At 43.9% G+C, this 27,238-nt stretch overlaps 1 protein-coding gene across 1 annotated transcript in view; it reads right to left on the minus strand.

The window, feature by feature from the left end:
* Positions 1-27,238, minus strand: part of LOC122811112 — a 1,431,540-nt gene that overhangs the window by 585,190 nt on the left and 819,112 nt on the right. The window contains exon 7 of the mRNA XM_044082706.1: positions 25,579-25,890. Within this exon, the coding sequence (XP_043938641.1) occupies positions 25,579-25,890 (312 nt within the window). The remainder of the gene's footprint in view (positions 1-25,578; positions 25,891-27,238) is intronic.

A 27,238-nucleotide genomic window follows, 5' to 3' on the forward strand; every position in this document is an offset into this window, starting at 1 on the left:
GTATACAAACCCTTGAAAAAAATAACAAAAAGAAGCCACAGGCATAGTAGAATAAGCCTTTACAGAAAAAGGAAGGTTCTTACCATGAAAAGAATAAAAAAAAAAAAAAAGAAACCGCCTTTGAGATGCAAGAAGTTTGCCTGGATACAGCCAATCCTAGGGACATAGGATGAAAAGAAACAACTGATCAGATTTTCTAATAGACTTAGTCTATTAGAACGTATACAGCATCTTCTCACTTGCAGACTGCGGAGAGTGGTGAAAAGTAGGTAAATTAATACACTGATTAAGTGACAACTCATTACCCACCTTGGGCATAAAAGAATGATTAGTACACAAGGATACCCTGTCCTTATGTAACACCAAAAAAAACAAGGACAAGCCATAAGGTCTTGAAGCTCAGAGACCTGTCTGGCAGAAGTAAGAAGAGTCTGCCAACAGCAATGCTGCAAGGAAGCTAAATCAACAGGCTAAAAAGGAGCCTGAGTCAGCTTGTCCAAAACAAAATTAAGACCCCATAGAGAAGGAACAGGTTTTGTTGGGAGGCCTAATATGAAGGATGCCTTTAAGGCATTGTTTAGCTTCAAATCTAGAAGCTGAAGGAGGAGATAAAGGCAGTCAAGCAGAGATATCTGATAAGTGGGCCTTAACAGAAGTATAGGCCAAACCAGTATTGAGCAATTCACATAAATAAGAAAGAACCAAAGGAACATTCACAGTAAGTGGACCCAGGTTACTAGGCAGACACCAAACAAAAACCTCTTACATTTGGATAAATAGAATTTCCTAGTATTGGGTTTCATGGCCTCCTACAGGACTCTAAGCACATCCTCAGAAAAAAGGTGTCTGTGGAATTAAAATCCTATCACCCACAGTGTCAGCTGAAGAATGGACAGGTGAGGATGGATAAGAGATCCTTTGTCTTATGTGATTAGGCCCACCCTGTGATGTAACTTGTGATAACTGCCCTTGGCTAAATGCAGAAGAAAGATGCCTCTTTTACTGAAGAGATTCAAGATTTTGAAGTCTGGCCAGAGGGAATGAATGCTGTCTCGGTCAAAAGGAAGTCACCTACAAGATTTTGGGAGTGTCCTGTTGAAATTTGAACAGGACTTTTAGAATGAGGGGAAGGGGAGGGAATGCATAAAGAAACATCCCCTTCCAAGAAAAAGAGAGGGTGTACCCCTTCCACATCAGAGGACCTAGGACTCTAGCACAAAATAAAGGAAGTTGTCTGTTCAAAGGGGAGGCAACTAGATCTACTTGAGGAGTACCCCACTGGTGGAGAATGTCCAGAAACACATCCCTGTGAAGCATCCATTAGTAGGATTGAGTTAAGGACCTGATCAGAGAGTCTGTCACATAGGTTCGTAGGTAGATACTAGGCTATCTGCCCTAGGGCATTTATAAGCCTAGTCAGAGTGTGTTTGGCTTTCGCCTCCCTTTTAGATTTGTTAACTGTGCCTCTGTATAGTAGGTCACAGAAGATAGCCCTTTAAGGTTAGTTTACTGTGCTGCTGTCTAGCAGGGACACAGAAGAGATCCCAGGGGTAAACTTACGATCTCCCATCTACTCGTCAAGATTTCTCTTGAAGAGGGTCAAGCGAGGGGCTCTGCCTAACATGAATTGGGATTCTGTTCCAGAGTGAGGGGCGCCTCTGGGATCTGAATTTGTCCCTCCAGCATGTCCTATTTATTGCTGTGCTGAGGTTTAAGTCCCTGGAGCGTGTAGCTCTAAGGGATTTGGATTTCCTGAGGTGGAGCATGTCCATTAAATCTGGGTTAGACATAGCTTTGTACGTCAGGAATAGATCGCCTCTGAGTAGGCGGTAAGCAACTGAGTAGAGCTGGAGTTTCTTTAGTCGAACTGCATAGGGCATCTGTTTAAGGCCTGTGATCCTCTTGGTGAGGTACTTTTGGGGTCTCTCCAGTTGCTGCAGGTGTCAGGTAAGGTACATCCCAAATGGGGCACTGTATTCAATTATGGGCCTGATAAGTGATGAGTAGAGGGGCACAATGACCTCTCTCGATCTCGATGTGAACCCTTTTATGATAAGGTGGGCTATATAGAAGGTCTTTCTAACCACTTTGGCAACGTGATTGTCAAAGGAGAGATTGCTATCTACTTGGGTCCCCAAATCCCTAATTACTTCTTCTGTACTTAATGGATTACCACCTATGTGGTAATTTGTGGGCACTTTGTTTTTCCCCAAAGGGGATGACTATGCACTTTTTGGCATTTAGCTTGAGGCTGTGGCCCTGGCACCAGGTATCCATCTCTGTGAGACCCTTTTGGAGGATGCTTGTGTCAGCTGGAGAGTCGATTGTGGCTCCCAGTTTGCAGTCATCTGCGAACTTGGTCAGCCATACTCCTCCCATGTTAGCCTGTACCTCAGAGAAGTATATACCGAACAAGAGAGGTCCCAGGACTGAGCCTTGTGAGATGCCACTTGTAACTGGTTTAGAGTCTGACAAGGCACCTGCAATTCTAACCATGTGGGTTCTATCCAAGCCAGTTTGCAATCCATCTTGTGACATAGGGGTTGATATTTAAGCTGGTAAGCTTATTTATGATGCCTGAGTGGGGTATTGTGTCAAAGGCTTTTGTGAGGTCCAGGTAGGCTGTGTGGACTACCTTCCCCTCATCTACGGCCTTGGTAACTGTTTCAAAGAAGTCAACTAGGTTTAAGAGGCAAGATCTGCCCTTAACAAAGCTAAATTGGGTAGAGTCCAGTGTCTGGAGGTTCCCAATGTCTTTGTTTATGAGTTCCATGAGGATACGCTCCATAGCTTTGCAGACCAGACTAGTCAGGCTTATAGGGCAATAGTTCCCGGGGTCTGTTGTGGCACCACCTTTGTGGAGCGGGACCACTGTTGCTGTACGTCATTCTTTGGGTACATATCCTGTAGTAAAGGTGAGTATTAACAGTGACTTTATGTTTTGCCCTGAAGGAATGCAAACTGCCTGAAGACTCACTTGATACTGGACAGCAGGATCCTATACCAGGAGTGCCAACCAGCAAAGAAGATAAGATCTTGCTTCCCCTGTTTGTTTATATACCACATCACTGTGGTATTGTCTTTAAATATCTTGAGAGGTTCTGGGGAGAAGAGACTATGAAAAGCTGAACAGCCAGCAGAAGAGTTGTCATCTCTTTGACATTGATGTGCTCCTTCTGTTGAAAAGGAGACCAAACCCCCTGCACCTTTAGGGAGCCAAAAGCTGCTCCGCATCCCACGCCAGACGTGCCTGCGAATGGTTTCTGAGAGGAAACATGGGCATGAAAATTGACCCCTGGATTTAAGGACAACTGCTGGATCCACCAGAGGAGTTCCTTCTTGCAGCAAGGTAGAAGAGGAACTACCAAGTCAAGAGGGTGTGCATGTTGAAGCCGGACTGACTTCAGGAAACTTTCTCATGTGGAGTTTGGCCAGAGGGAGCATAGGGATGGTGAACGTCACGAAACCCAGAGCTCTCAGAAACTCCCTGGCTGTAATGGAGGCCAGAGGAAGAAGAGTTTGAAAGAAGGAAATGAGAGTTAAGGTCTTAGGAGGAGGCAGGGATGCCAGCATAGGCACCAGTTGAATCCTGCAACCCAGAAAAACATGGTCCTGAGAAGGAATCAGAGAACTCCAGTCTGAAGAAGAGAAATGGAAAAATGAAGATTTTGCAACTATATCTCTGGAAAGGATGCCTGAATCAGCAGGTCATCCAAGTAAGGAAATACTTGGATCCCCTGAAGCCTACAAAATGCAATCACAGGAGTGAGGCATTTGGTGAATAACCTTGCGGCAGTAGAAAGGTGAAAGGGCAAAGAAGAGAACTGAAAATGCCAGGAAGCAACAGAGAAATGCAAAAGCTTCCTTAAAACAGGATGGATCAGAATATGGAGATAAGCATCCTTGAGATCCAGAGACAGAATATAAGCCTGAGGAAGCAAAAGAGGGAACAGAGTTTGAATTTATTTGACATTTGTTGACCGGGTTAGTATGGCTGGGAATTAGCCCTTTTTCAGCAGAGGCCCAAGGAGAAAAGCTTCAAAAAGTACAAGTAGCAAAGTAATCATATGACAGAGTTACAACTAAAATTACAATAAGTATCTGATGTATGCTGAAACAACATGATAGAAAATGGTCATTAAATTGAAAACATAATATAGTATGGTTTCATACAATAGTAAGCAGAATGCAGAAAATACAGGTAAGTTTGTAAAACAAAGTAGCAAATATATAAACAGGAGATAAACTGAGGGCAAGAGCCTATTTCCAAGACTACAGCTGTGGAAGCTTTAAGAACTACTGATAGTAGACTTTATTAGAAGTAGAGGCAGAGAGAGTTGGGAGAAAAGGTTGCTGCAATAGTATTTATAGAAGGGGAGGTTAAAAGAAATTTATAACACAGCTCAGTGTGTGAATGACACAATAGAGGCTATTAGAATTAGCGCTTTCTTCCACTTTATTAAAAACGTGAACTTCTTCAGAAAAAAGACAATGTGCCCTCCCAAACACGTCTTATAAATCTTTTAAACAGGATGTGATGTCATAAATTCTCAATTCTTTTTTTGAAATAAAAGTATATATTACATTTCAAATCTCTGGAAAAACATTAAACTACTTTGTAATAAATATTAATAATCTACTTACTAACATTATACAGATAACACTAGTTAAAAATGAATAACCTAATAATATCTATCTAACAACAATACAAATAATTAACAATCGATGTGCACATACCTATACACTAGTATAGATATTAACTATCTGGGATGTTTTTACTAGTATTGACTATGTTGTTAGATAGATATTATTAGGTTATTCATTTTAACTAGTGTTATCTGTATAATGTTAGTCTATGTGGAGATATATATATATATATATATATATATATATTTTTGTATAAGTAGATTGTTTCATCCAGCACACATTGTTTGTGCACACATCAATTTATTACATTTGTTCAGGGTATAAATAAACACATTCATTATTTATGACCACATGTAGTTTCCACCAGTATGAGAGGATGTTTACAAGTAGGGCTATATTGATTTATATATATATAGAACATTTTTAAATTGTTGGTACATACAAGTACTATTAATATTTATTACAAAGTAGTTTAATGTATTCAATGTTAAAATGTTTTATGACATCACATCCTGTTTAAAAGATTTATAAGACATGTGTTTGGGAGGGCACATTGTCTTTTTTCTGAAGAAGTTCACGTTTTTAATAAAGTGGAAGAAAGCGCTAATTTTAATAGCCTCTATTGTGTCATTCACGCACTGAGCTGTGTTACAAATTTCTTTTAATTTCTAGTTTGCGGCCAGTCCGTTTGTTTTGTTTTTCCTATAGAAGGGGAGGTGGATTAAGTTAGGTTATAGCATAAGCATATCCATGACATACGTAGAGTTTCCTTTAGTGGTGTTTTGAAAGAGTTGGGGTTAGAGATCTGTCTAATACTTAGTGGTAATTTATTCCAACCATTTGCCACGGAGTAGCTGTAGAGGAGTTTACCAATATTTTTGTTGGGTGCATAGACTTACAGAACAAAGAAGTTACACTCACCATAACGTTCCATCTGAGTAGGTAACTTCATTTGTCAGCAACCTGTGGGTATCGGATCCGACATGGATCCGAGCCGGCAGCTTTCCAAGCTAGAGATCTGAGCTCCAAGCTCCACCCCCTTACCCATAATGCCCTGCCACCTCATTCCAATCCCCAGATCGCGTTTGCCCATCTATATAATCTCACCATGACAAAACAACAACCTGGAGAATCCTAACCTAAGGATTAACAAATGACCTGGATAAACCATCCCAGTGATCAGGAAACCAAAGAACCAGGTTAGGGGGAAGGAGGGACGGTCGGTTGCTGACAAATGAAGTTACCTACTCAGATGGAACGTTATGGTGAGTACATAACTTCTTTATCTGAAGTAGGAAACTTCATTTGATCATCAACCTGTGGGACAGAGTCCCCAGCTACCAAAAAACTTGGGAGGTCCTCAAGGAAGTATATTCCAGAGCACTGTAGAGCCAAACGCCGCCCTTCCTCTAGACACTAAATCCAATTTATAGTGAGAGATAAAGGTATGAGAGGATGCCCAAGTAGCCGCAGAACAAATGTCATCCAAGGGAATTCTCGACCAGAATGCAGCAGATGTAGCCATAGAACGGGTAGAGTGAGCGTGAACCCCAGTAGGCTCTGGCAGGCCAGATAGTTTATAAGTGAGTAGAATGCAATTTGAAATCCATCTGGCCAGAGTCACCTTCGACACAGGCTTACCCAAGAAGGGTTTAGCAAAAGAGACAAAGAGCTGATCAGACTTGTGGAAGGCCGCTGTTCTGCGTAAATAAAAACGTAACTGTCTATAAACATCTAACAAATGAAGTTTGTACTCCCCTTTGTTTTGATGGTCAGGGAAAAAAAACTGGGAGATTAATGGACTGATTGATGTTAGTCTCGGAGGCCACTTTAGGTAGAAAAGATGGGTTTAGTCCTCGGAGAGACCCTGTCCTTATGGAAAACCAGATATGGGGCTCTAATACAGAGAGCTTGAAGCTCCGACATCCTTTTAGCTGAGGTAATGGCTACCAAAAAGGCAGTTTTCCAGAACAAGAATTTCAAATCAACAGAAGCAGGTTCAAAAGGAGGTCCAGTTAGAGCTTGAAGGACCAAGGTTAGATCCCAAGCAGGGATGGGGTTCCTAACAAGGGGTCTCAAGAGAAACGTACCTTTCAGAAAGGTCTTACAAATCTTGGTGGAAGCGAGGGGACTGAGATTATCTCCAATGTGAAAATGCGAGATAGCAGTCATTTGAACCTTTACAGAAGAAGAATTGGCCCCTTGCTGAAAAATATACGACAGTAAATCAAGCACTTCTGGGATAGGAGCAGTGAAAGGGTCCAAATTCCTATGAGACGCCCAAATAGAAAACGCTTCCATTTACTATTGTAAACCTTCCTGGTAGACGGCTTATGCACCGCCACCAGGATAGACCTAACTGCAGACAAGATACCAGGAGTCCTAGCAACTAATGGAACTGGATCAACCACGATGAGAGCTTGAGATCGACCAAGTTCGGGGGTTTCAATCCTGAAGGATGAGATATTAGATCCGGGATGGGATCTAAGATCCAGGGAGGAGCTATAAGATAAGACGGCAGGCACGGGAACCAGGTTTGACGAGGCCAGAATGGGGTTACGAGGATAACCTTGTTCCCCAACCGATGAGCTTTCTGTAAGAATTTTGTTAATGGAAGAGGATAAGCATACAGAGGACCGGGTGGCCAAGCATGGACTAGAGCATCCCTGGGGCTTTCCCCCAGAGGGGGAATTAGAGCAAAAAACTCACTGCACTTCGCATTTGAAGGTGACGCGAACAGATCGCAGCAAGGCTGACCCCACTTGCGGAAGATCTGTTTCACTACTAAGGGATTCAGAGACCACTCATAAGGCGAAAGGATAGCTTGACTCAGTTTGTCCACTAGTATGTTGGACCGACCCGGAATGTGCATTGCTAAAAGAAATCGGTTGGTGGATATCGCCCAATCCCAAACTCTCATGGCCTCTCGACAAAGAGGGTAAGACCTGGTCCCCCCTGTTTGTTGATGTACCAGACCACCGACATGTTGTCTGACTGAATCACAATAGTCCCTGGAGGGAGAAACGCATGAAGGGCTTGAGTTCACGTACCTTGAACAGTTCTGCCTGCATAATGCCCCCCCACCCAAGGCGAGAAGCATTCGTGGTCACCGTGGCTTGAAGTTGTGGCATAACAAACTGCCGTCCTTCCCGAAGGTCCCGGGAGTGGAGCCACCACATGAGGGAATTTCTGCAAACTCTGCTGAGAGGAATCGGCAAGTCCAACGGGTGATGAAGGCTGGACCACTGAACCTGCAATGTCCAGTGAAGAATCCTCATGTGTAAGTGAGTTAAGGGTGCGAGGTTGATTGCAGCTGCCATAGACCCTAGAGCTCTCAGGACTAACTCCGCTGACAGGTCAGGTGACTGAAGAAGGGCTAAAACGTGTAAGGTCAAACTGCGAAGTCTGTCTGACGTCAAGAAGGCCTTGGTTTGAAGAGTGCCTATCCTGGCTCCTATGAACTCCAACACTTGGACTGGTTGGAGGGATGACTTCTTTAAGTTTATGATGATCCCCAAATGAGATGCTAGAAGTAGAAAACAATCACTGGCTAAGCAGAGTAGATGCCTGGTGGAGGCGGTAAGGAGCCAGTCGTCTAGGTAAGGAAAAACCTGTATTCCCTGAAGTCTCAGGTGGGTCGTTACAACTACCATGACCTTGGTGAACACCCCGGGGGGCTGTGGTGAGACCGAAGGATAGGACCCTGAACTGGTAATGACTGGTCCCTAGCCGGAAGTGGAGAAACCTCCTGGAATGCCTGTCCATGAGAATGTGAAAGTATGCATCCCTGAGGTCTATGGAGCACATCCAGTCCCTTTCCTGCAGCAGGGGCAGAATGGATTGAAGCGTGACCATCTGGAATTTTTCCTTGGCAATGAAGAGGTTCATTGTTGAAAGGTCGAGGATCGGACCTAAGTCCCCCATCTTCTTTGGTACCAAAAAGAACCTGGAGTAATTGCCAAATCCGGATTGTCCTGGGGAGATGTGCTGGATGGCCCTTTTTTCTAGCAGCTTTTTTACCTCTAAAGCTGCAGCTTCCCTCTGACTGGGTGGTACATCGGGGAGGTGCCTCGACTGAGGAGGCATATTTATGAAAGGGATAGAGTAACCTCTGGATATTATTCGAAGCACCCAGCGATCTGATGTTATGGACTCCCACTGGGCAAGTGCTTCGAAAAATGCCCCCCGACTGCCTCCAGAGAGGAGCAGTCGGGCAACCCCTCAGGGCTGCTGCGTGGGTCAGTCAGAAAAAGGTTCCCACGACCCAAAATTTTTCGGCACCCCTCTGCCTTTGGGCCGGTGTCCACCTTGTCCCCTTCTGCCTCTGAAGGACGAAAGGCCTGGAGCGTAACGAGACTGCTGAGACTTCCAGAACCACATCTTCTTTTGTCTTCTCTGGTTCCTAGAAAAGGACCTTTGAGGAGTTGAGAAGTGGACTCCGACGGCAGACAGTGTCTTCCCATCTTTCTCACTCTGAACCAATGTGTCGTGGACGGTCTTCCCAAACAGAGTAGAACCGAAGGGTGTGTTTACGAAGGATGCCTTGAAAGCTTCCGCAAAGTCACAAAGCCAGAGCCAGGTGTGACGCCTTAAGGCGATACTGGACTCGCTGGCTCTAGCGGCTCCTTCCGTAGCATGGGAAAGTAGCCGCACAGACGTGTTAGAGACAGATTTGAGAGTGGCCATATGAGCCAGAAAGTCAGTTTGTCCTCGGCCGACATGGACTCAGGGGGAGACTCAGCATATTCTTTCACCAGATACCACTGAAGTCTAATTACATGGGCCAAGTAATTCAGCGCCCTTATAGAAAAGGTAGCTGAAGCAAGCATCCACTTCCCGATACGATCCATCGTCTGAGACTCCCTATCGGGGGCTGGATCTAGGAACTATCCTGAGCAAGTTCCCTCCTGGTGGCTGCCGCCACCACGGCATCTACAGGGGAAACCTTACTCCAAGCCGTCCTTGTCCATGGGAGGACTAAGAATCCTGTCTGGTCTCCTGGGGATTTGCTCTACAGTGTCCAGTTCCTTCCACACCCTGGTAGTGATGAGGTCAACCAGGGGGTCGGCCAGAGGGGACAGTCAAGAGGTAGACGGGCCTACGAACGCCTCCAGAAACACCGACTCATCCAAGGAAGGTTTTTGGGCTGACCACCCCCCACTTTAGGTGAAACATTTCCATAATGTCTCCAAAGGAGATGTCCTTGAGGGGTGACTTGGGGGAACCTTCCCCTTCTTCCAAATCGGTGTCCTCCGTGAGGGACTCAGGGGAGTCCAAGTGCCTCCTCTTACACTTACATTTGTGAGGGACCTCCTCGGTGGGACTGTCCGAGGAGGGCTCACTAACAGGGCCGTGTTCCGCCAGTGGAATGGGCTGGGGCGTCAACGCAGGCTGTCCCTGGGACTGGATGATGGAAGACAAGCCCAGCTGTAAGGGCGTGGGGGTGGGATCCGAAGAGAGAGTAGTGGGTTTCAAACCTCTCGAAAGGACCCTCTCTGCCACATCGAAAGCAGAGGGTGAACCAATCTCTCCGGGTTCTGTGGTTTACACCCTCATATCCGGTGCGGGGATCGGCGTCGGAGCCGAAGCCCTCGGACCCGAGAGGAAAGTGTGCTCCGACAGAAACGGAGCCAAAAACACACTGGTCTCCCCGGATCCGACGCATGCTCATGGCCCTGAAAGCTCAGATCTGAAAGGGGATCTGACAAACCCAAGGGCATGGCTGGTGTCGAGGTAGCTATAACAGTCACCGCCGACTCCCTGGCTCCGGGATTCCTCAGATTTGACGGCTCCGAAACCCGATAGTGGATCGAAGAAGGAGCTATCGGGGCAAAAAGTGGGGCTGAACTCACCCCCCCGGAGGGGGGGGAGGCAGCAGCACTCCCATCTGCAGCTGGGTTTGGGGGAAAGGACTCATCATCCGGTCCATATCAGCGCCGGGGAGACTGCGGGTCGACCTAGAGGAGGCCGCCGAAGCTGGCCGGGAGGGCCACCTCGACGACCTCGAAGATGGTCGGTCCTCCGGCTCCGGTGAGAAGCGTGGAGAACGGAGCAGAGGGGAGGAAGACCCGGAGAGCTTCTGAGGTGACGAGAGTAGCTTGGCAGGCAGGGCTGAGGGAGCAGAATCGGCCCGCTGCTTGTGGCCTCTATGCCTCTCTTTCTCTCTCTCTCTCTCTCTCTCTCTCCTTCTTCTCTTTCCTAGAGACCCTCTCTCCCTGAGAAGAAATGTGAGGTCGAGTCCCAGCCAGGGGAGAGGGAACAACAGGCTGAGCAGCCATGGCTGTAGCCACTGAGGAAGAGGAGGAGGAAGCCGACTCCACAGTAGAAGACCTGCCAGAATCAGCTTATTCCTCCTATCCCTCAGGGCCCGGGGGTTAAAAGCTGCACAAATTTGGCAGCCCGAAGACAACTGCAGTACCCCCCAGGCAGAAGACACAGTGAGTGTGGCCATCCACTGGGGAAAGCTTATGGCCACACTCAGTGCACTTAGAAAAAAATGGCCTTAGGGGCCTCGGCCATAATCCCTAACGAAAAAATACACACACACCTCACACAAACACCTAAGGGGAAAAAAAGGGGAAGTACTAGGCTTTAAACTACGAGGAACGGTAAAGGGGTTTAAATTAAGGAATTAACTGTTCACACACACAAAAACTAATAAGATTTTGAAAAACTTTTCTTACTCACAGATTGCCTAACGCAAGGAGCTCGAGAAACCCATGCTGGACAAAGCTGCGGCAAACGAGATCTGGGGATTGGAAGGAGATGGCAGGGCATTATGGGTAAGGGGGAGGAGCTTGGAGCACATATCTCTAGCTTGGAAAGCTGCCGGCTCGGATCCGATACCCACAAGTTGATGATCAAATGAAGTTTCCTACTTCAGATATGATGTTTGGAGTTATGGAGGGCAAGGTTGGGAATACAGGGCTGGATGAGGGTAGAAAGAGAGGTACAAGAGGAGGTTTCAGGTACGATAGAATGAGCTATGAGAAGGGACAACATTCGAAAAGTGGGCACCTTCAGAAAAGTGCTCAGATGAGAGAGGTCTAGAATAGGTATCCAAGTACATTCTTTTCTGGGTATTAGAAACATTCAGGAGTAAAGCTCCCTCCCCCTTTGGGACACAGGAACCTCTTGAATAGTATCCTGAGTCCAAAGGTCTTGAAGTACCTCTGGGGAAAAAGGGAGTTGTTCCTCAGGAGGCTGAGGAATGTCTATAAAAGGGGGACGGGATTTCCACACCATGAAATACCACTGGTGAATAATGGACGGAAAACATGAATCCTTAGTAATCTGAAGCAGAACAGGAAGAGAGAGAGAAAGGTGAAGAGAAAGAGAAACATAGCTGAGAAGAAATAGATAGTCAGACTGCACCTGGTTTACCAGGTAAGAAAGACTTCTGAGTACTTGAAGTCTCCGTAGCCTTATCAGGAGGATCCTGCTTGCCACTCTTTTTGCCCTTAGGAAGAAGGTGAGATTGCCTGTAAAAGTACAGTTGTGTACAATTACCATAAATATAGATGATCGAGTGTATTCACTGTTGCAGTCATTACATTTGGGTTATCTGCCTGCAGGTTGCCCTCAGCCGGCCCGAATATCAAAGTCTTGGGTTCCTGCGTCGGATGTTGTCTCTTCTTCCATGACGTCAGGTCATCAGGGGTATAAAACATGCAGCTGACGCCATTACATCAGCTTTTCTTGCCCCAGATGTCAGGTGCCCCTATAATGGGAAGCACTTATATGTTAGGTTACACCTCCAACAAAAAGCAAATACACCAGAAAGCTTAAATACACCAAACAAGAAGGAAGGTAGAGCCAAGAGAAGTCAGGGGCTGGAGGGAGGGTAACCAGGACTGCAACAGTGAATACACTTGAACATCTACATTTATGCTAAGTGTACGCAACTGTACTATGTTCTTCATGTTTCACTGTTGCAGTCATCACATTTGGGTTGATTCCCAAAGCTAAAGAAGGGAGGAGGAAGTTAGAGGGCATTAAGACCAGCTATTAAGCCCTGCAAGACTGCAGTGGCAAAACCAGCTCTGGATTTAGAAAAAAATAGGCATGTTGTAATGCTTGGTGAAGGTATGAACAGAGCTCCAGGTAGTAGCTTCTAGGATGTCCCTAGTAGGGACACCTCTGAGAAAGGCTGTAGAGGTAGATGCAAGCCCTGGTGGAATGTGATCTTATCCCCTGTGGGGTAGGTTTTCCATGGTGCTTACAGCATAAATTAATGCAATGGGCTATCCATTCAGAAATGGTTTGCTTTGAAATGACCTTCCCCCTCTGCCCCTGCAGGAAAGCCAATTAGCAGCTGTTCAAATTTTCTGAGAGGCTTAATCCTGTCCAAATAAAATCTAAGTTGTCTGTGCACGTCCAAAGAGTGCAGTATTCGTTGTCCTTTGTTTTGTGGATTCGGGAAAAAGTAGTTAAATGAATGGACTGATTAAGGGCCACACTAAACACCACCTTGGCCATAAAGGAAGGATTGGTCCTGAGGGACACCCTATCTGCATGGAAGATGATGAAGGGCTCCACTGCCATGAGGGCCTGTAATTCAGACACTCTTCTTGCTGAAGTGATGGCTAGAAGGAAGGCTGTTTTCCAAGAAAGGAATTTCACCTCTGCAATTGCAGCTGGCTCAAAAGGAGGGAGAGTGAGCTTTTCCAATAGAAAGTTAAAGTACCAGGCTGGAGTAGGGGCTCTCCTAGGGGGGGTGGTATTAAATTTTTGGCCCCTCTGAGGAATTGCCTTAGCAGGGGGTGAGAGAAGAGGGGTGGTTCAGTATTATAATGTGCTGAAATGGCAGAGGCATGAATTCTAATTGACAAGAAGGAAAGGCCCCTGTGGAGCATTTCTGTTAAGTACTGAAGAATATGCGGTAAGCTGGGTACTGTTGTGCCCATCCCCTGAGTCTGGCTCCAGGAACAGTATCTTTTCCACTTTTCAGCATAGGATTTTCTAGTACTAGGCCTCCTTGCCTCCAGAATGACATCTAGCACCTGCTTACCTGAGGGGTGCTATTGGAGAGCTCAAGGAATTAGCCAGGCTGGAAGGTTCAGGGTTTGAAGAAGGGGGTGCAGAATCTGGACAGCAGGGAAGGGGCCTGAGGCAGGTGCCATGGTTCCAGCAGTGTCATACTGCGCAAGAGAGGGTAACAGTACTGGCATGGCCAGTCTGATGCAATCACTACTGTCCTTGGTTTGTCCTGTTTTATCTTTGGCAGAGCCTTCGAGAGGAGAGGCAGAGGGGGAAAGGCATAAACTGAGAGGCTTTCCCAGGTAGAGGACAGGGCATTCACTTTCCAAGCTTGACTGTGGGAAGTCCTTGTGCAGAATTTGTCCAATTGGTAGTTCTGAGGGGAGGCAAACAGGTCTATCTATAGATTCACCCCGTTTGTTTCTCAAGAAGTTGAATATCTTTGGTTCCAGTTTCCACTCGTGTGGGTCCACGAGATTTCTGCTTAGGTCATCTGCCAGTGAATTTAGCTTGCCTGGCAGGAACTGAGCTTGTAGGTGCACTTGGTAGCTCAAGGCTGTGTTCCACAGAGCCATGCCTAGTCTGCAGAGAGGGTACAAGTGGGTTCCCCCCTGCTTGTTTATGTACCACATAACTGTGGTGTTGTCTGTCTTTATCAATAATTGTCCTGGAAGAATGTCGTCATTGAAGGCCATCAGGGAATTCTGTACAGCTAACATTTCTTTTTGGTTGATATGTAGGTGCATCTGTCTTTAAACCATGTCTTTTAAACCATGTCTGCATCTGTCGGGTTTCATTTGCCCTGAATGCACTGTCCTGCCAAGTGAGCCTCCCATGCATAGTCTGATGCGTCTGTTAGGGTTTGGTCAGTAGGGGGTCGAGTGAATGGGAGCCCCTTGTTGTGGTAGCAGGCCTCTGCCCACCAAAGGAACTCTGTCTTTATACAAGGAATGATAGGAATCATTGATTCCAGGTCCTGCGAATGTTGATACCATAGGATTTTTAGATACCATTGTAGTTTCCTCATATGCAGTCTTGCATATGAAATCAGTAGAATGCAAGAGGCCATGAACCCCAGGGCTTGCAGGATTTTCCTTGCAGATAGCTGGGTCTTTGTGGCCAGTAGTTTGAAGTAGGCTGCCAAATAAACTTGTTTCTCTGGAGTGAGGAAAGCCATCTGGGAATTTGTACTCAAGCTTGCTCCCAGGAATACAATTTGTTGGCAGGGTACTAGGTGAGACTTATTTTTGTTTATGGTGTACCCCAGTGAATTTAGATGTTTCTTTATGAATGCCAGATGTTTTAATAGCAATTCCTGGCTTTCTGCCTGAATAAGATAATCGTCTAAGTATGTGTATATCTGAATATTTCTCTGCCTGCAAAATGCAATGGCTGGAGCTAGGCACTTTGTGAACACCCTGGGTGCAGTAGATAAGGCAAAGGGAAGTGCACAGAACGGATAGTGCATGCAGCCTGCCCTGAAGCATAGGTATTTCCTGCAAGATTCCCTTATTGGAATATGCAGGTAAGCCTCCTTTAAGTCCAAGGTTGCCAATCAGGCATCTTTGCCTAGCATAGGAAGCAGCTGAAGTGTTAGCATCTTGAATTTTGGGATTACCAAAAAGTGTTTAGAATACAGAGGTCCAGGATAGGATGCCAGGCGCTGTCTTTTCTAGGTACCAGGAAAAGTCCTGAATAAAAACCTTGTCTCTTCTTCGGCTGGGACAGGCTGAATAGCCCTGATACTTAGAAGACAGAAAACCTGCTGTTGAGCCTTGGCCCACTGATTTGGGGGTAGGTCTGGCCAACCTTTTGGAGTTGGTAGGTTGTGGAAGTAGAAGCTGTATCCTTGGGAAACTATATTCAAAACCCATTTGTCCTGGGTAATGAGTTCCCAGTTTTTTGCATGTAGGGCAAGCTTTCCTCCGAAGGGAGCAGGCAGCTGAGCAGGGCTTGGAAGGTTTAAGGTTAAGTCATTGTGCCATTTTCCCGTGGGGGGGTGTTTTACTACTTCCTGCTTTGGAAGCGGGAGCCCCCCACTGCTTAGGCCTGTGCATAGCCTGAGACTGTAACCTAGGTGGTCTGCTGTTCCTAGGTTTGGACTGAGAAGGCCTGGTGGAGGCTGGAAAGGAGCAATTCTTTGAAGGTCAATGCCTACTAAATCTGGGTGGCTGTACCTGCAGGAAATCTTTAACAGTTTGCATAGATTTAGCTTTTTCCTCAGTCTTTCTCAGGACTTCTGCTTTGTTGCCAAATAGGCGGTCTTGGTTTAAGGGAGCATCCAGCAATTTAGCTTTAATATGATCTGGCAAGTTTTGCTCCTTATGCCAAGCATGTCTTCTAAGTACAGACCCACTGACAGCAGCCCTGCAAGATGCTTCTAAAGAATCAAAATTACATTGCAAAGTTTGTTTACCAACCTGTTCAGCAGAATGCATTAAATCCTGTAAATCTTTGTGATCAGCACAGTCAGGAATCAACATCATTTTCTGTTTAAGCAGTCCCAAAATATGCTGCGGGTACATCATATGAAACTGGCAATTTAAAGCCCTAATGGCCAAAGTAGCAGAAGTGTAAACCTTCTTACCCCATCTGTCCAAAGCTCTAGAATCTCTATCAGAAGGGGTAGGATTTTTGGCAGCTGCAGCCTTAATGCCCTTTGGACCTTGGGAAATGGTCTCTGGATCCGCAGTAGGATTCTTGAAAAGAAACATGTGAGAGTCAGGTACTCTGTAATACCTGTCAGGTTTCCTGGGAGCCGGAGGTAAGTTGTCTGGGGACAGGCTAGATTCCAAGAAAGCATCATCTACAATGTCCAGAACAGGGGGGATAGCTAAAGGCCTGTGTTGAGGAAGTAGTAAGAATTCCCTAAGCCTCTTTTTGGAATCAGAGTAATCCTGGCTTTCCCAGCGGAAATGCTCCCTAAGAGTGTCAAGGTTTCACCAAAAGAAAAATCTTCTGGAGGGGCAGTAGAGGGAATGGAATCCTCTGTATCAGAATCCTCATAGGTAGATAAGGGCAAATCCTGGTAATCAGAAGAAACAGAAATATCAGAATCCTGATCAGAAGACTCAGAGGGAAAATCAGTTCTAGGTCTCTTAGAGGGGGAAGGCTGGCTTCCCCTAATTAAAGTAATAAGGTCTTCACAGCCATTCTAAGCATTTGTTTTTTTAGACAAATGGGTCTGACCATGTGGTTTGGACGTCGGTTTTCTAGCCATGGGTCGAGTTTTAGGCCTTGATGAAGAAGATGGCGTCTGTATAAAAAGCAAATCCATAGGCCTGAATACACCCTCAGAAGTCGATACCTGCACAGTGGCTCCGGACCCATCCAAGGTAGAGATATCCGCAGGTTCCATAGTCAAAGAAGCATCTCGTGGCATACTGGACTTTGAATGGGTCTCAGTTGAGGCCTGCGAATCTGAAGTAGTGAGTATCAGGGACTGTGAAAGTATCTGAGTACCAGCAGACTGTTGGCTAGCTTAAAAGAAGCATCGTCGGCAGTTTTGGACCTATGTTGTCTGTCTCTGTCTTTATTCTTACATTTTTTCAGAATATCTGTAGTCAGATGGCTTACCAAAGTCATTTCTGGATAGTTATACCAAGTACCAAAATAATTTGCTGCAAAAATAGACCAACAACGAATAGTTTGGCGGTTGAATAAGGCACAAAACCAACAGCGAGGGACATCGTAGTCTGGGCCTAAACAAGGAATGCAGTACGAATGAAAATCTTTATGAGGTATTTGCTTTCCACAGGTAATACAATTGTTAACTTTTACTGACATCGGTTAAGAACAAGAAAAAGGATCCCCAATGGGGTACTTAGCTTTTTTGAAGACTTCGGTTCTGAAATTCGAAAACGAAAATTTCAGGAGTCGGCCAACTGGCACTTGTGAACTGCTTCTGCTTTGGGCACTGCGCGGCAAGAAAGACTGATGTAATGGCGTCAGCTGCATGTTTTATACCTCTGACGACCTGATGTCATGGAAGAAGAGAAAGCATCTGACGCAGGAATCCAAGACTTTGATATTCAGGCCGGCTGAGGACTACCTGCAGGCAGATAACCCAAATGTAATGACTGCAACAGTGAAACACGAAGAACATCAGAGGCAGACTTAGTGGGGTAGCTGGGGTAATTTCTCTGAAATTTAAGAACAGGAGAGACAAACACGTTTGAGTTTCTTTAAGGCCTTCCCCTTATCCTGAAGGGACTTAAATAATTATCAGCAACTTCCCCTCAAAAATGTTTATTATCAAGAGGGGCATCCAGCAACTTAGCCTTGATATTATCAGGCAATGGTTGAAGCCAAAGCCAAGAATACCTCCTCATCACTGAAACAAAAGCAGCAGCCCTAGAAGAGGAATCTGCTGCATAACTACACTTGATGGAATGATGGACCACCTGGGTAGGAAGTCCCTAACATGTAAAAAAAAAAAAAAAAAAACTGTGTTTTAACAAACAGGCTGTTTATGTGTTTATATAACAGTTACAATTATACAAGTTGGAAGGTATGACTTTAAAGTTTGTGGCGGTAAAAGGAACAATTATTCAATTATGTCCATTAAGGCAGAGTATATAATGAGGCAAGTATGTTAAAGAAATTGTTCTGAAGAAGACTGTACTTCACAGTTGAAAGTGCTAAACTTCTGTATTTTTATCTGCACATCGTGGAATTGTCATTAAACTACTTATTTTATCAAGACAAGGGATTCTTCATTGTCAGCATCCAGAATTTTGTTACGTGGTTGGTGTTCTCATTTTATTTCATTGAGCCTTACTCTCAGAGTCTGGGAAATCAGAAATAACCTGACAAGCCTGAGAAAGGGCAGCCAACACATATCTGGACATATGGGTGTGATAATTAACAGCCCTAAATGCCAGGGTAACTGAGGTATAAACCTTCTTGCCTAGCCTTTCCATGGTTCTGTTGTCTTTATCACAAAGCAGCATCTTGTGCAAAGGAAGCAACTGAGAGGGCTTATCAGAGGCAACAGACACCAATGAGGGGTCAGCAGTAGGACACTTGTACAAAAAGGTACAGTCCTCAGATACCCTATAAAAGGTTTCTTGGAAGCACGGGACAAAGAATCAGGAGCTTTACAGGCATTGGAAAATGCATCTAACAAAGCAGCCAAAACAGGAGGAATAGCAGAAGGTTTAGGAGATTCCATCTGCAGCAACTCATAGTACCTGTTACGGATCTTAGAGACTTGAATACAATCCCATTTAAAAAAAACCTCCATCATCTTGGAGATGGTGTCTCCAAAAGAAATTTCTTCAAAGGGAGTATCAGGATTGGTAGATTCTTCTTCTCTGATCCGTAGTCCAAAGGTGAAGGAATTTGGGAAAACTAAGCAAGGAATTCCTCATAAGAATCTAACTCCTTCTCAGAGGAATCCAGTTCCCTGGGTCTTTTAAGTGGAGTACAGGACCAAGGAGGAGCTGGAACAGAAACCCTATGAGGTTTCAAAGCCATCAAAGTATTTGACAAACCTTCACTCAGGGTTTGTTACTCACTCTGTGGATCCCCAGGAGCAGGAGAGAAATGTTTAGTTTTTTGTTTCGTCTGTAATGGGACGTCTGCCTTGTAAAACTTTTGAAGCTCTAACCCAGAACAGCATTGAATAAGAGTAGTAGGGACTTCTTCCCTAACTAAAATCTGAGGAACACCCCTAGGCCCCTCGGAAATAAACAACCGTGGTTACCCCTGAATGTCTGAAACTGATGTCTGCAAAGTTTTAATGAATGTGCTGAAAAAGCTGGATCCCCGCCTAGCCTCCAACCCCGTCGGGGCAGAAGAATCAGACAACAAAGCCGGGGAACCTCAGCTTCTCACTCACTTCGGGAGAAAGTCTGGCAGAGACTGGGCAGCGGAAGATTCCGGTCTAGATTTCTTAACCTTCGTCTTCCCTGATGGCTGACCCTCAGGGCAAGAATTTCCTTCCAGACTGTCCTTAGTGAGAAGCTTAAGTGGCTGATTCTCCAGATACAATGCTAAGGAAGAAAGCCTATGGTTGTGTGAGGCACCAAGGCAAAACAAACTCTGTTCATGGAAGTCTTTATAGGGGAATCTGTTTCCCACACTGGCATTTACCCTTCCTGGATGATGTGAAACCCCAGAAGCAACTAAATGACAAAAACAAAACAAAACACCAATGGGGCATTTATTTGCAACAGCTCGAAAATCAGCATTCAGACTGACGATTGAGAAATGTGTTCGGATGGCGACAAAAGTTCTGAGAATGGTACTTCCAGACATCACCTTTATGCCCTACGCTCTGCAAAGAGCATATGTGTGATGTACAGCATACCTTAAAGCAACCAAAGGCTTTTGTATACAGGCTGGACATTAGGCTACCCGAGGAAGGGAATCCCAGATGTAAGGACTACTGCAACCAGTGAATGGAAGAACATCTTTAGGTGCTATACCAGAATGAACCAAGGGTAAACCAGCTTTTGTCATAGCTCAGTCACCCACCTGTGAATGAGGCAAACTGCAAGCCTGCTATAGTGGCAAATGCTGTTTTCTTAACTTTTTCTTTTTGTGGCTGAAATAAGGATCAGTCGTGGGACTGATATTTTGTTCCACGGTCAAGCCAAAAATGGTGCCTGTTTCCCAGGGAAAACAAGAAGCATAAACCAGTAAAAAAATTATAGTAGCTAAAAGTAACTTTCTCACAAAAATGTGGTAGGAAAAAGCACTTTAAAATGTTTTGCCAGCCCCAAAAGTAAAATAAACAATTTCTCCACATAAAAAATATTTTTAACTACTTTAAACAATTTTTAATCTAACAGAAAAAAAAGTGTGCCTGTTTAAAAGTACAGTTAAGTCTCATGACTCACCTCATGCTCAGTCTCATGACCTCACATCAGGCTTCGTGCCCAATGAGTGGTGCACAGCTACAGTTATCCCACTCCACAAGGGGGGATCCACCTTGGATCCTGGGAACTACTGCCCCACCAGTCTGACGAGCCTGATCTGCAAGGCCATGAAAGTATTATCATGCAACTTATAAACAAAGATATTGGCAACCTTCAAAACTGGACCCCACCCAGTTTGGGTTCGTGAAGGGCCGGATCTTGTCTCCTGAACCCGATTGACTTCTTCAAATCAGTTTCCAGAGCTGTGGATGAGGGTGAAGTCCACACAGCCTATATGGTCCTCGCCAAGGCCTCTGACACCATCCTCCACTCTGGAATCACAGATAGACTTACTAAGCTGGGCATTAATCTCTACGTCACTCAATGGGTTGCCAACGGGCTTACTGACAGAACCCACACAGTAAAAGTAGCAGACTCCAAATCCTGCTCTAGACAAGAGACAAATGGAGTACCTCAAGGTTCAGTCCTGGGACCACTTTTGTTTGGCATCTACTTCTCTGAAGTACAGGCCAACACTAAGGGACTCTGGCTAAGAAAGTTCACAGATGACTGCAAACTGGGAGTCATTACTGAATACCCAAATGATGTGGATACCCTACAAAAGGGCCTTATAGAAACAGATGCTTGGTGCTAGAGCCATGGGCTCAAGCTCAATGCCAAGAAACGTACAGTTATCCCCTTTGGGAAAAAACATGTACCCATGAATTACCACATAGGTAGCAGTACACTAAACACCAAAAGTGTGATAAGAGATTTAGGGACACAGGTGGGCAGTGGTTTCACCTTCGATAACCACATCACCACAACAGTCAGGAAATCCTTCTATGTGGCACACCTCATCACTAAGGGCTTTTCATCCAGAAAAAAGGAGGTCATTGTCCCACTGTACTCATCCTTCATTAGACCCATTATAGAATACAACGCCCCGTTTGGTATGTACCTCTCAAGACATCTGCAACAACTGGAAAGGTCACAGAAATACCTCACTAAAAGAATCACAGGCCTCATTAAAAAAACTCCAGCTATACTTTGTCGCATATCGTCTACTCAAGAGGCGATCTCTGCTTAACATACAAGGCCATGTCAAACCCAGAGCTGTTGGACATGTTACACTTAAAGAAATCCCAATCCTTCACAGCCACACGTTCCAGGGATCTAAACCTTGTCATCACAATAAACAAAACATGCTGGAGGGATAGGTTCCTGACCCAGAGACTCCCCAGACTCTGGAATAGACTGCCCATACATGTCAAACAGAGCGCCTCTTTGGCCCTCTTGAAAAGGAACCTTGACGATTGGATGGGAGAAAGGAAATTCTCCCCGGGTATCACATCAGTTGCCCTGCTAGACAAGGGACCAGGGAAGTAAATAGTGTGGGAAGAAATAGCCATGGAATTGTTATGACTAGGCTTGTATAGGCCCATAGGGCCGACAGCCTAGTACCAACCTATGAACCTATGATAGCCTGTTAAAACATGAATTTCTAGCATAAAGATAACTTTCCTAAGCAGGAAAATACATTAAAATAATACATTTGTTATGTGGAAGGTTCTTACCAAAGAGAACTTATCTGACCAGCAAGGAAACACCAGAAGCAGACAGTCGATCCTCGGAAGCCCACACTGGTGAGCTGTCTTCAATGACAAAATATCACTGAAAAGCTTATCGTCCAAACCTGTCTTTTTAGTCAGCTCAGCTCGAGCTGACAAAGTTTGGGCATGTGGAAGGTGCCCTGAAGCTTTGGAAGTTGGCCAGCTATTATACCCTATGCATGATATAACCCATACAGTTAAGGCTACCGCAGCAGTGAACAATATAATGAACATTACCCTTTCCTCCTCTCTGTGACTGAAACAGCTTCCACTGCTATATAGTTTAACATCTGTTTAAGGTACTGCCAGTGACCAATATCATACAAACCATGTGTCCATGGTCAGGAAGAACCCGATTCTGGAAGAAAAATTCTTGAAGCAAGAAAGTTTACGAGTGGTGAAGAGGATGATAGGTAGATGGGGGTGGTTGCAACTAAGAAGTGCCACCACTACTAACAGAAGGGAATCTACCCCTGACCAATGTCCCTGTTGCCTGGGTGCCTTTTCCTGAACCTCCAGAATTGCTGTTTCTTTATGGACTGTCTGCACTTCCTGCTCTACTCTTACTTTTTCAGTATTCTACAGACATTTTGAGAAGTAATTCCAGAGGTATATGGGGAAGAAGACAGTAAAATAAATTTTGACCTGCTGCATGGCCTTCCTCACTTCTATGCATGCAAACACACAAACTAATACATGTATACGTGCATATGTATATGCATATAGTCAAGTATTCCTAAGAATGACAACACCTAGGACAGCCTCTCTACACGTGCATCAAAGGTATAACATGAACATTCATATTTGCCAACTTTTTCCGTAGTTTGAGATAATCTAACTACTTTAAGGATTCATCTTGTGTTACTACCCAAATCAAGTCTTCAGTCTGTTTCAAAATGTGTCTTCTGCTTCTGAATCATAGGAGGTTGAAAATGTTGCTGTTATTCCATGGTAGCGGAGATCCACTCAAATATTCCACAAACCTACTATTCCTGTCACAGGACAACAAATTTAGTGACAGGAAATAATTTTTAAACTCTGGCTATTTCTAAAGAAATTAGTGCAGAACTGGTGTCAGGTCACTTGAGCTGGAACTGGATCTGCACCCTGTAGAACCTACCCACATTCTTAGGGACTGCGGGCTAGAAAATGGATTCAGGAGAGGCATTCTCAAAGTTCTCCAAATGTCTGTACAACTCAGAGGAAACTGCAGATGGTGTGGGCTGCAGCATTTTTTTTTTTTTTTGGTAAGGAAGAGTTCTCCACCCTCACATTTGACTGTTCTACCATAAGTTTAACAGTTTCTCTACACAAGTCATCTTCAGGTTGATAAGCCAGTGAAATATTACTTACATCAGCTACATCATATATCTTAAAGGATAGATGGTCAGGTGTGAAAAGGCCAGCTCTTTCCCTTGTAATTCTGAAACTGAGGACTACTTTTCTTTGTTATTGTGTGTCTACAACAAATAAAAAATGGACAAAGTCATACCTATGCCAGGGGTGGTGCTTTGCACATTGTGAAATACTCATCCTCAATCTTTGATTTGACTTGGAGATCCCTAATTTCTATTTGTGGTTGTATGGGATCTGCCTGGAGGCGACATTAACCCTGACAAATTAATATCACAAGTTTCCATTGGGCATGAAGATATGGTAGGCACAAACTCCTGGTATGGAGGGAGTGCCTTCTGAAGATTAAAACTAGTTTTCAGTGAATATTCAAATATGAATGCAGTCCAAATGTAGGAGAGCTTCAGTGACGTTGTCTCTGGTGTTTGGGACTCAGGAATTACTTGTACTTCTCCACGGGACAGAAAGAAGGCTCAATTACTAGGGAGGTGGCAAATGAACCCCTGCACCAGGGCTAAAAACGTACAATCCTTAACAAAAGTTTTCAGGTTTCTGACTTTCCTAAGTAATGTTTTCTTATCAAAAGTTTTACAACTGTCACATAATACAACATCATGCTCTTCATCTAGACAGAAAAGACACAATGCTGTTGATAATCCTTATGGGAAACTGTCTCGTACAAAACATCTAACTGGTAAAGGTTTTTGCAGGGATGTTGTTAGTCACCTGAAAATAATCAGGTGAAAGTCAGAATTAACAGTTAAATCACACTAATAATACAGCAATAAAAAGCATAAGGCAGAAAGCCACAGAAGTTGCTAACCTACCTGCAGTGTGAATGACGTGGGTGACTGTTCAATTCAGCAGCAAAAAAAATCTGAAGACATGTTAGATTATGCTCTCCTTTACAGCAAGACTTTGTCTCCCATACTGTAGTCAACAGAAAGTACAGTTGTGTACCTACCATAAATGTAGATGTTCGAGTGTATTCACTGTTGCAGTCATTACAATTGGGTTATCCTGCTGCTGGGCTACCCACAGTCGGCCTTCAACCCTCAATGATTCACTAGAGACTTATCAGAAACTCTGATGAGCAGTAGACCAAAAACAAAAAAGAGGCAAAAATCTGTACAGTAAAGAGGTATGCTGAAAGGGCACAATGCGAGTCGTCCTGACTCCTATGACAGTCTAACAACGTTAGTTCACCGAAGAACAGCTCATCATACGGAAACTTGAAAATAAAAGGTTTTTATTAATTAATGATTACCTTTCTCGGGTCATCACAGTGATTTGCCAGAAAGCCACACATTTTGAGAGGAACAGTCCAAAATCCTGCAAAAAACATACACGATAAATGCAGAATCATCATAGGATAGAATGGCAAAGGAAAACGCACCCAGACTAGGAAGCCACTGTAGGAGGGCAGGTGGTACAGGAAATTTTTCTCAAAGAGGCTCAGGCATGGACCTACTTAGCCAGCAAGTGGCTGTCCTTTTAATGATACTTCAATTTATGTCAGATTGTAAAAAAGATCCTTTTGGTCGCCATCTGAAGCCATCATAATCACTAACATTTTCATAAAGTAGATCAATAACTTTTTCCTCTATATGCTGAACCTCTGGCATTTTGGAAGCTGTAATGCTGTGAACTTCCCCTTGATGGTAGAGGCAATGCCAGTAAAGTTCTTCAATGAAAATCTGATGATAAAATGGATACTTATTGTGATATATGTGAACAAAGGGCTTTACTGACAAGAGCAAGGACTGGCTTAAACTGTTCTAGGGCAAAACAGAAGTGGTAGTCTCCAGGAACAAATGAGCTTCTATGGCAACAAATTATGTCATGGCTTACATCATGATAGGCATGAAGTCCGCAAACGTGGGGCGTGGCTGAACAAACTGTAAATTCCAACTGATGGAGAAGAAATGCTAAATGTTATACCCATTATGAAAGTCCTGCATACTAGAAAGAATCAAGAACATTCTAAAAGCTGAATGTAAACATATGGTATAAACACTTCAAAAACAAAACCAAGTTTAATGCACAAATTATTCCTGCTCATGTATTTATTGAATGCAGACATTCATACAAAGACATAGGCTTTTTATGTGACAGAGACTTACCGAGTTCCTTCATTTTCCATTCAGTTTCCCTTATCTGTTCAATATTTTGATACCCAGCTCTGCAGAAAAACGTCTTTCCCACATCTTCCTTGACAGGTTTAAATGTTAGACGACTGGTACAGTAAAACAGACCATTTTCTTCTACAGTGGCATCACTGTTTTCTGGTGCTTCTTTCATAACTTCCTCTCCTTTGTACCAAGTTATTTTAATGTTGTTGGGGTAAAATGAATGAATCCTACAAGATAAGGTTAAGGATTCATTGGATTTAGGCACATCAGGAGAGCTCTTTATAATTTCCAGCTTTGGAAGTGCTAAAAAAATAAAAGTATAATTAGTATACATACACATACAATGACAAAGCTCAACATTTATTACATACACATACAATGATGCAAAGCTCTAAGCATTTACTACATACACATACAATGACACAAAGCTCTTAACATTTATTTTCTGCTATGATTTAATTTCTGATCTTCAGCCTTTCATGTTTTGATAGCTTTCTGTTAATGCTAAGATACAACAATTTAAATGGCTTCCCTCAACAATAAAAATACATGCTTAGCAAATGTTAGAGGTGTGATGAAGAAAGTGGTAAGTGGGAACATAATGTTTTAGAAGGGTAATGAGTTGGCAGATTTTAAAAAATCCTTACAGGGTACTCTCTCAGACATACTAGGTGAACAAATGGCTGAAACTAAGGAAATTACTTTTTTTTTCATCTGGGATAAGGATCTGAATTGCCTAGACATAGTAAAGCCTTAAGTTTAATTTTGTTGTCTGCCACAACAGCAATTGCTAGAAAAGGCTAAACCCACTGTACTTGTAGTACTGAACATTATAAAAGAAATAAAATAACTGGAAAAGGAATCTTTGGAAAATGGAAGGAGCAAATTAAATCGAAATAAATGGAAATTGTAGGAACAATAAATGCAGAATAATGTTCAGGATTAGGAGGAGTGAGGTTTAAGGGAAGGCATGAATTCGGCAATTTATACAATCCTGGACTAATGATAATTACAAAGAAAATGTATGTGATGCATAATGTATGTAAATGGAAAAAATGTTAATACGGTTTGTTTTATTTTCTGTAAATTTAAGTTTGCCTATGTCTTAAATGATTACTTAACAAAGGTGTTTAACAAAACAAAACAACAACAAAGATACCTGCCAATGGTACAGATGTACATAAATTAAAAACTCAGCCGTTAAGTTAAGGGGGAGTGGTAGAAACAATGGTACTGCTGTAGTAAGTACCATTACAGCTGAAATTAAAAAGTTTAACCCTGTGTTTTTAATACAGAGGCTAATGAAGAAAATGAAATTACACCCTACATAACTTTGAAAACATAATAAAAAAACACAGAAACAAATACAGCATGTTATACTTTAAGATACCTACACAATATTTTTTGTTGCTCTTGCCCCTGCTGTTTGAAAATTACTGGACCCTTTCTTGGTCAATAAGCCCATTTGTTTTCAACTGGGTGACAGTCAATCAAAGAGTGGGGTTGTCCTCCAGGCAGCCATCAGGGTGGTTTGAGCATTTTAATTTTTTCTCCCTGTCCCTAGCGCGCGTACTTAAAATAATGAATAAATAAAATAATGCCAGGAGGACATACAATGTGTTTTCCATGAAGGATGTCCCCTCATTTCTGC

The sequence above is a fragment of the Protopterus annectens genome, chromosome 9.part0 (genome assembly GCF_019279795.1).
Source record: "Protopterus annectens isolate FY-2018-M chromosome 9.part0, PAN1.0, whole genome shotgun sequence".
Taxonomy (NCBI): domain Eukaryota; kingdom Metazoa; phylum Chordata; order Ceratodontiformes; family Protopteridae; genus Protopterus; species Protopterus annectens.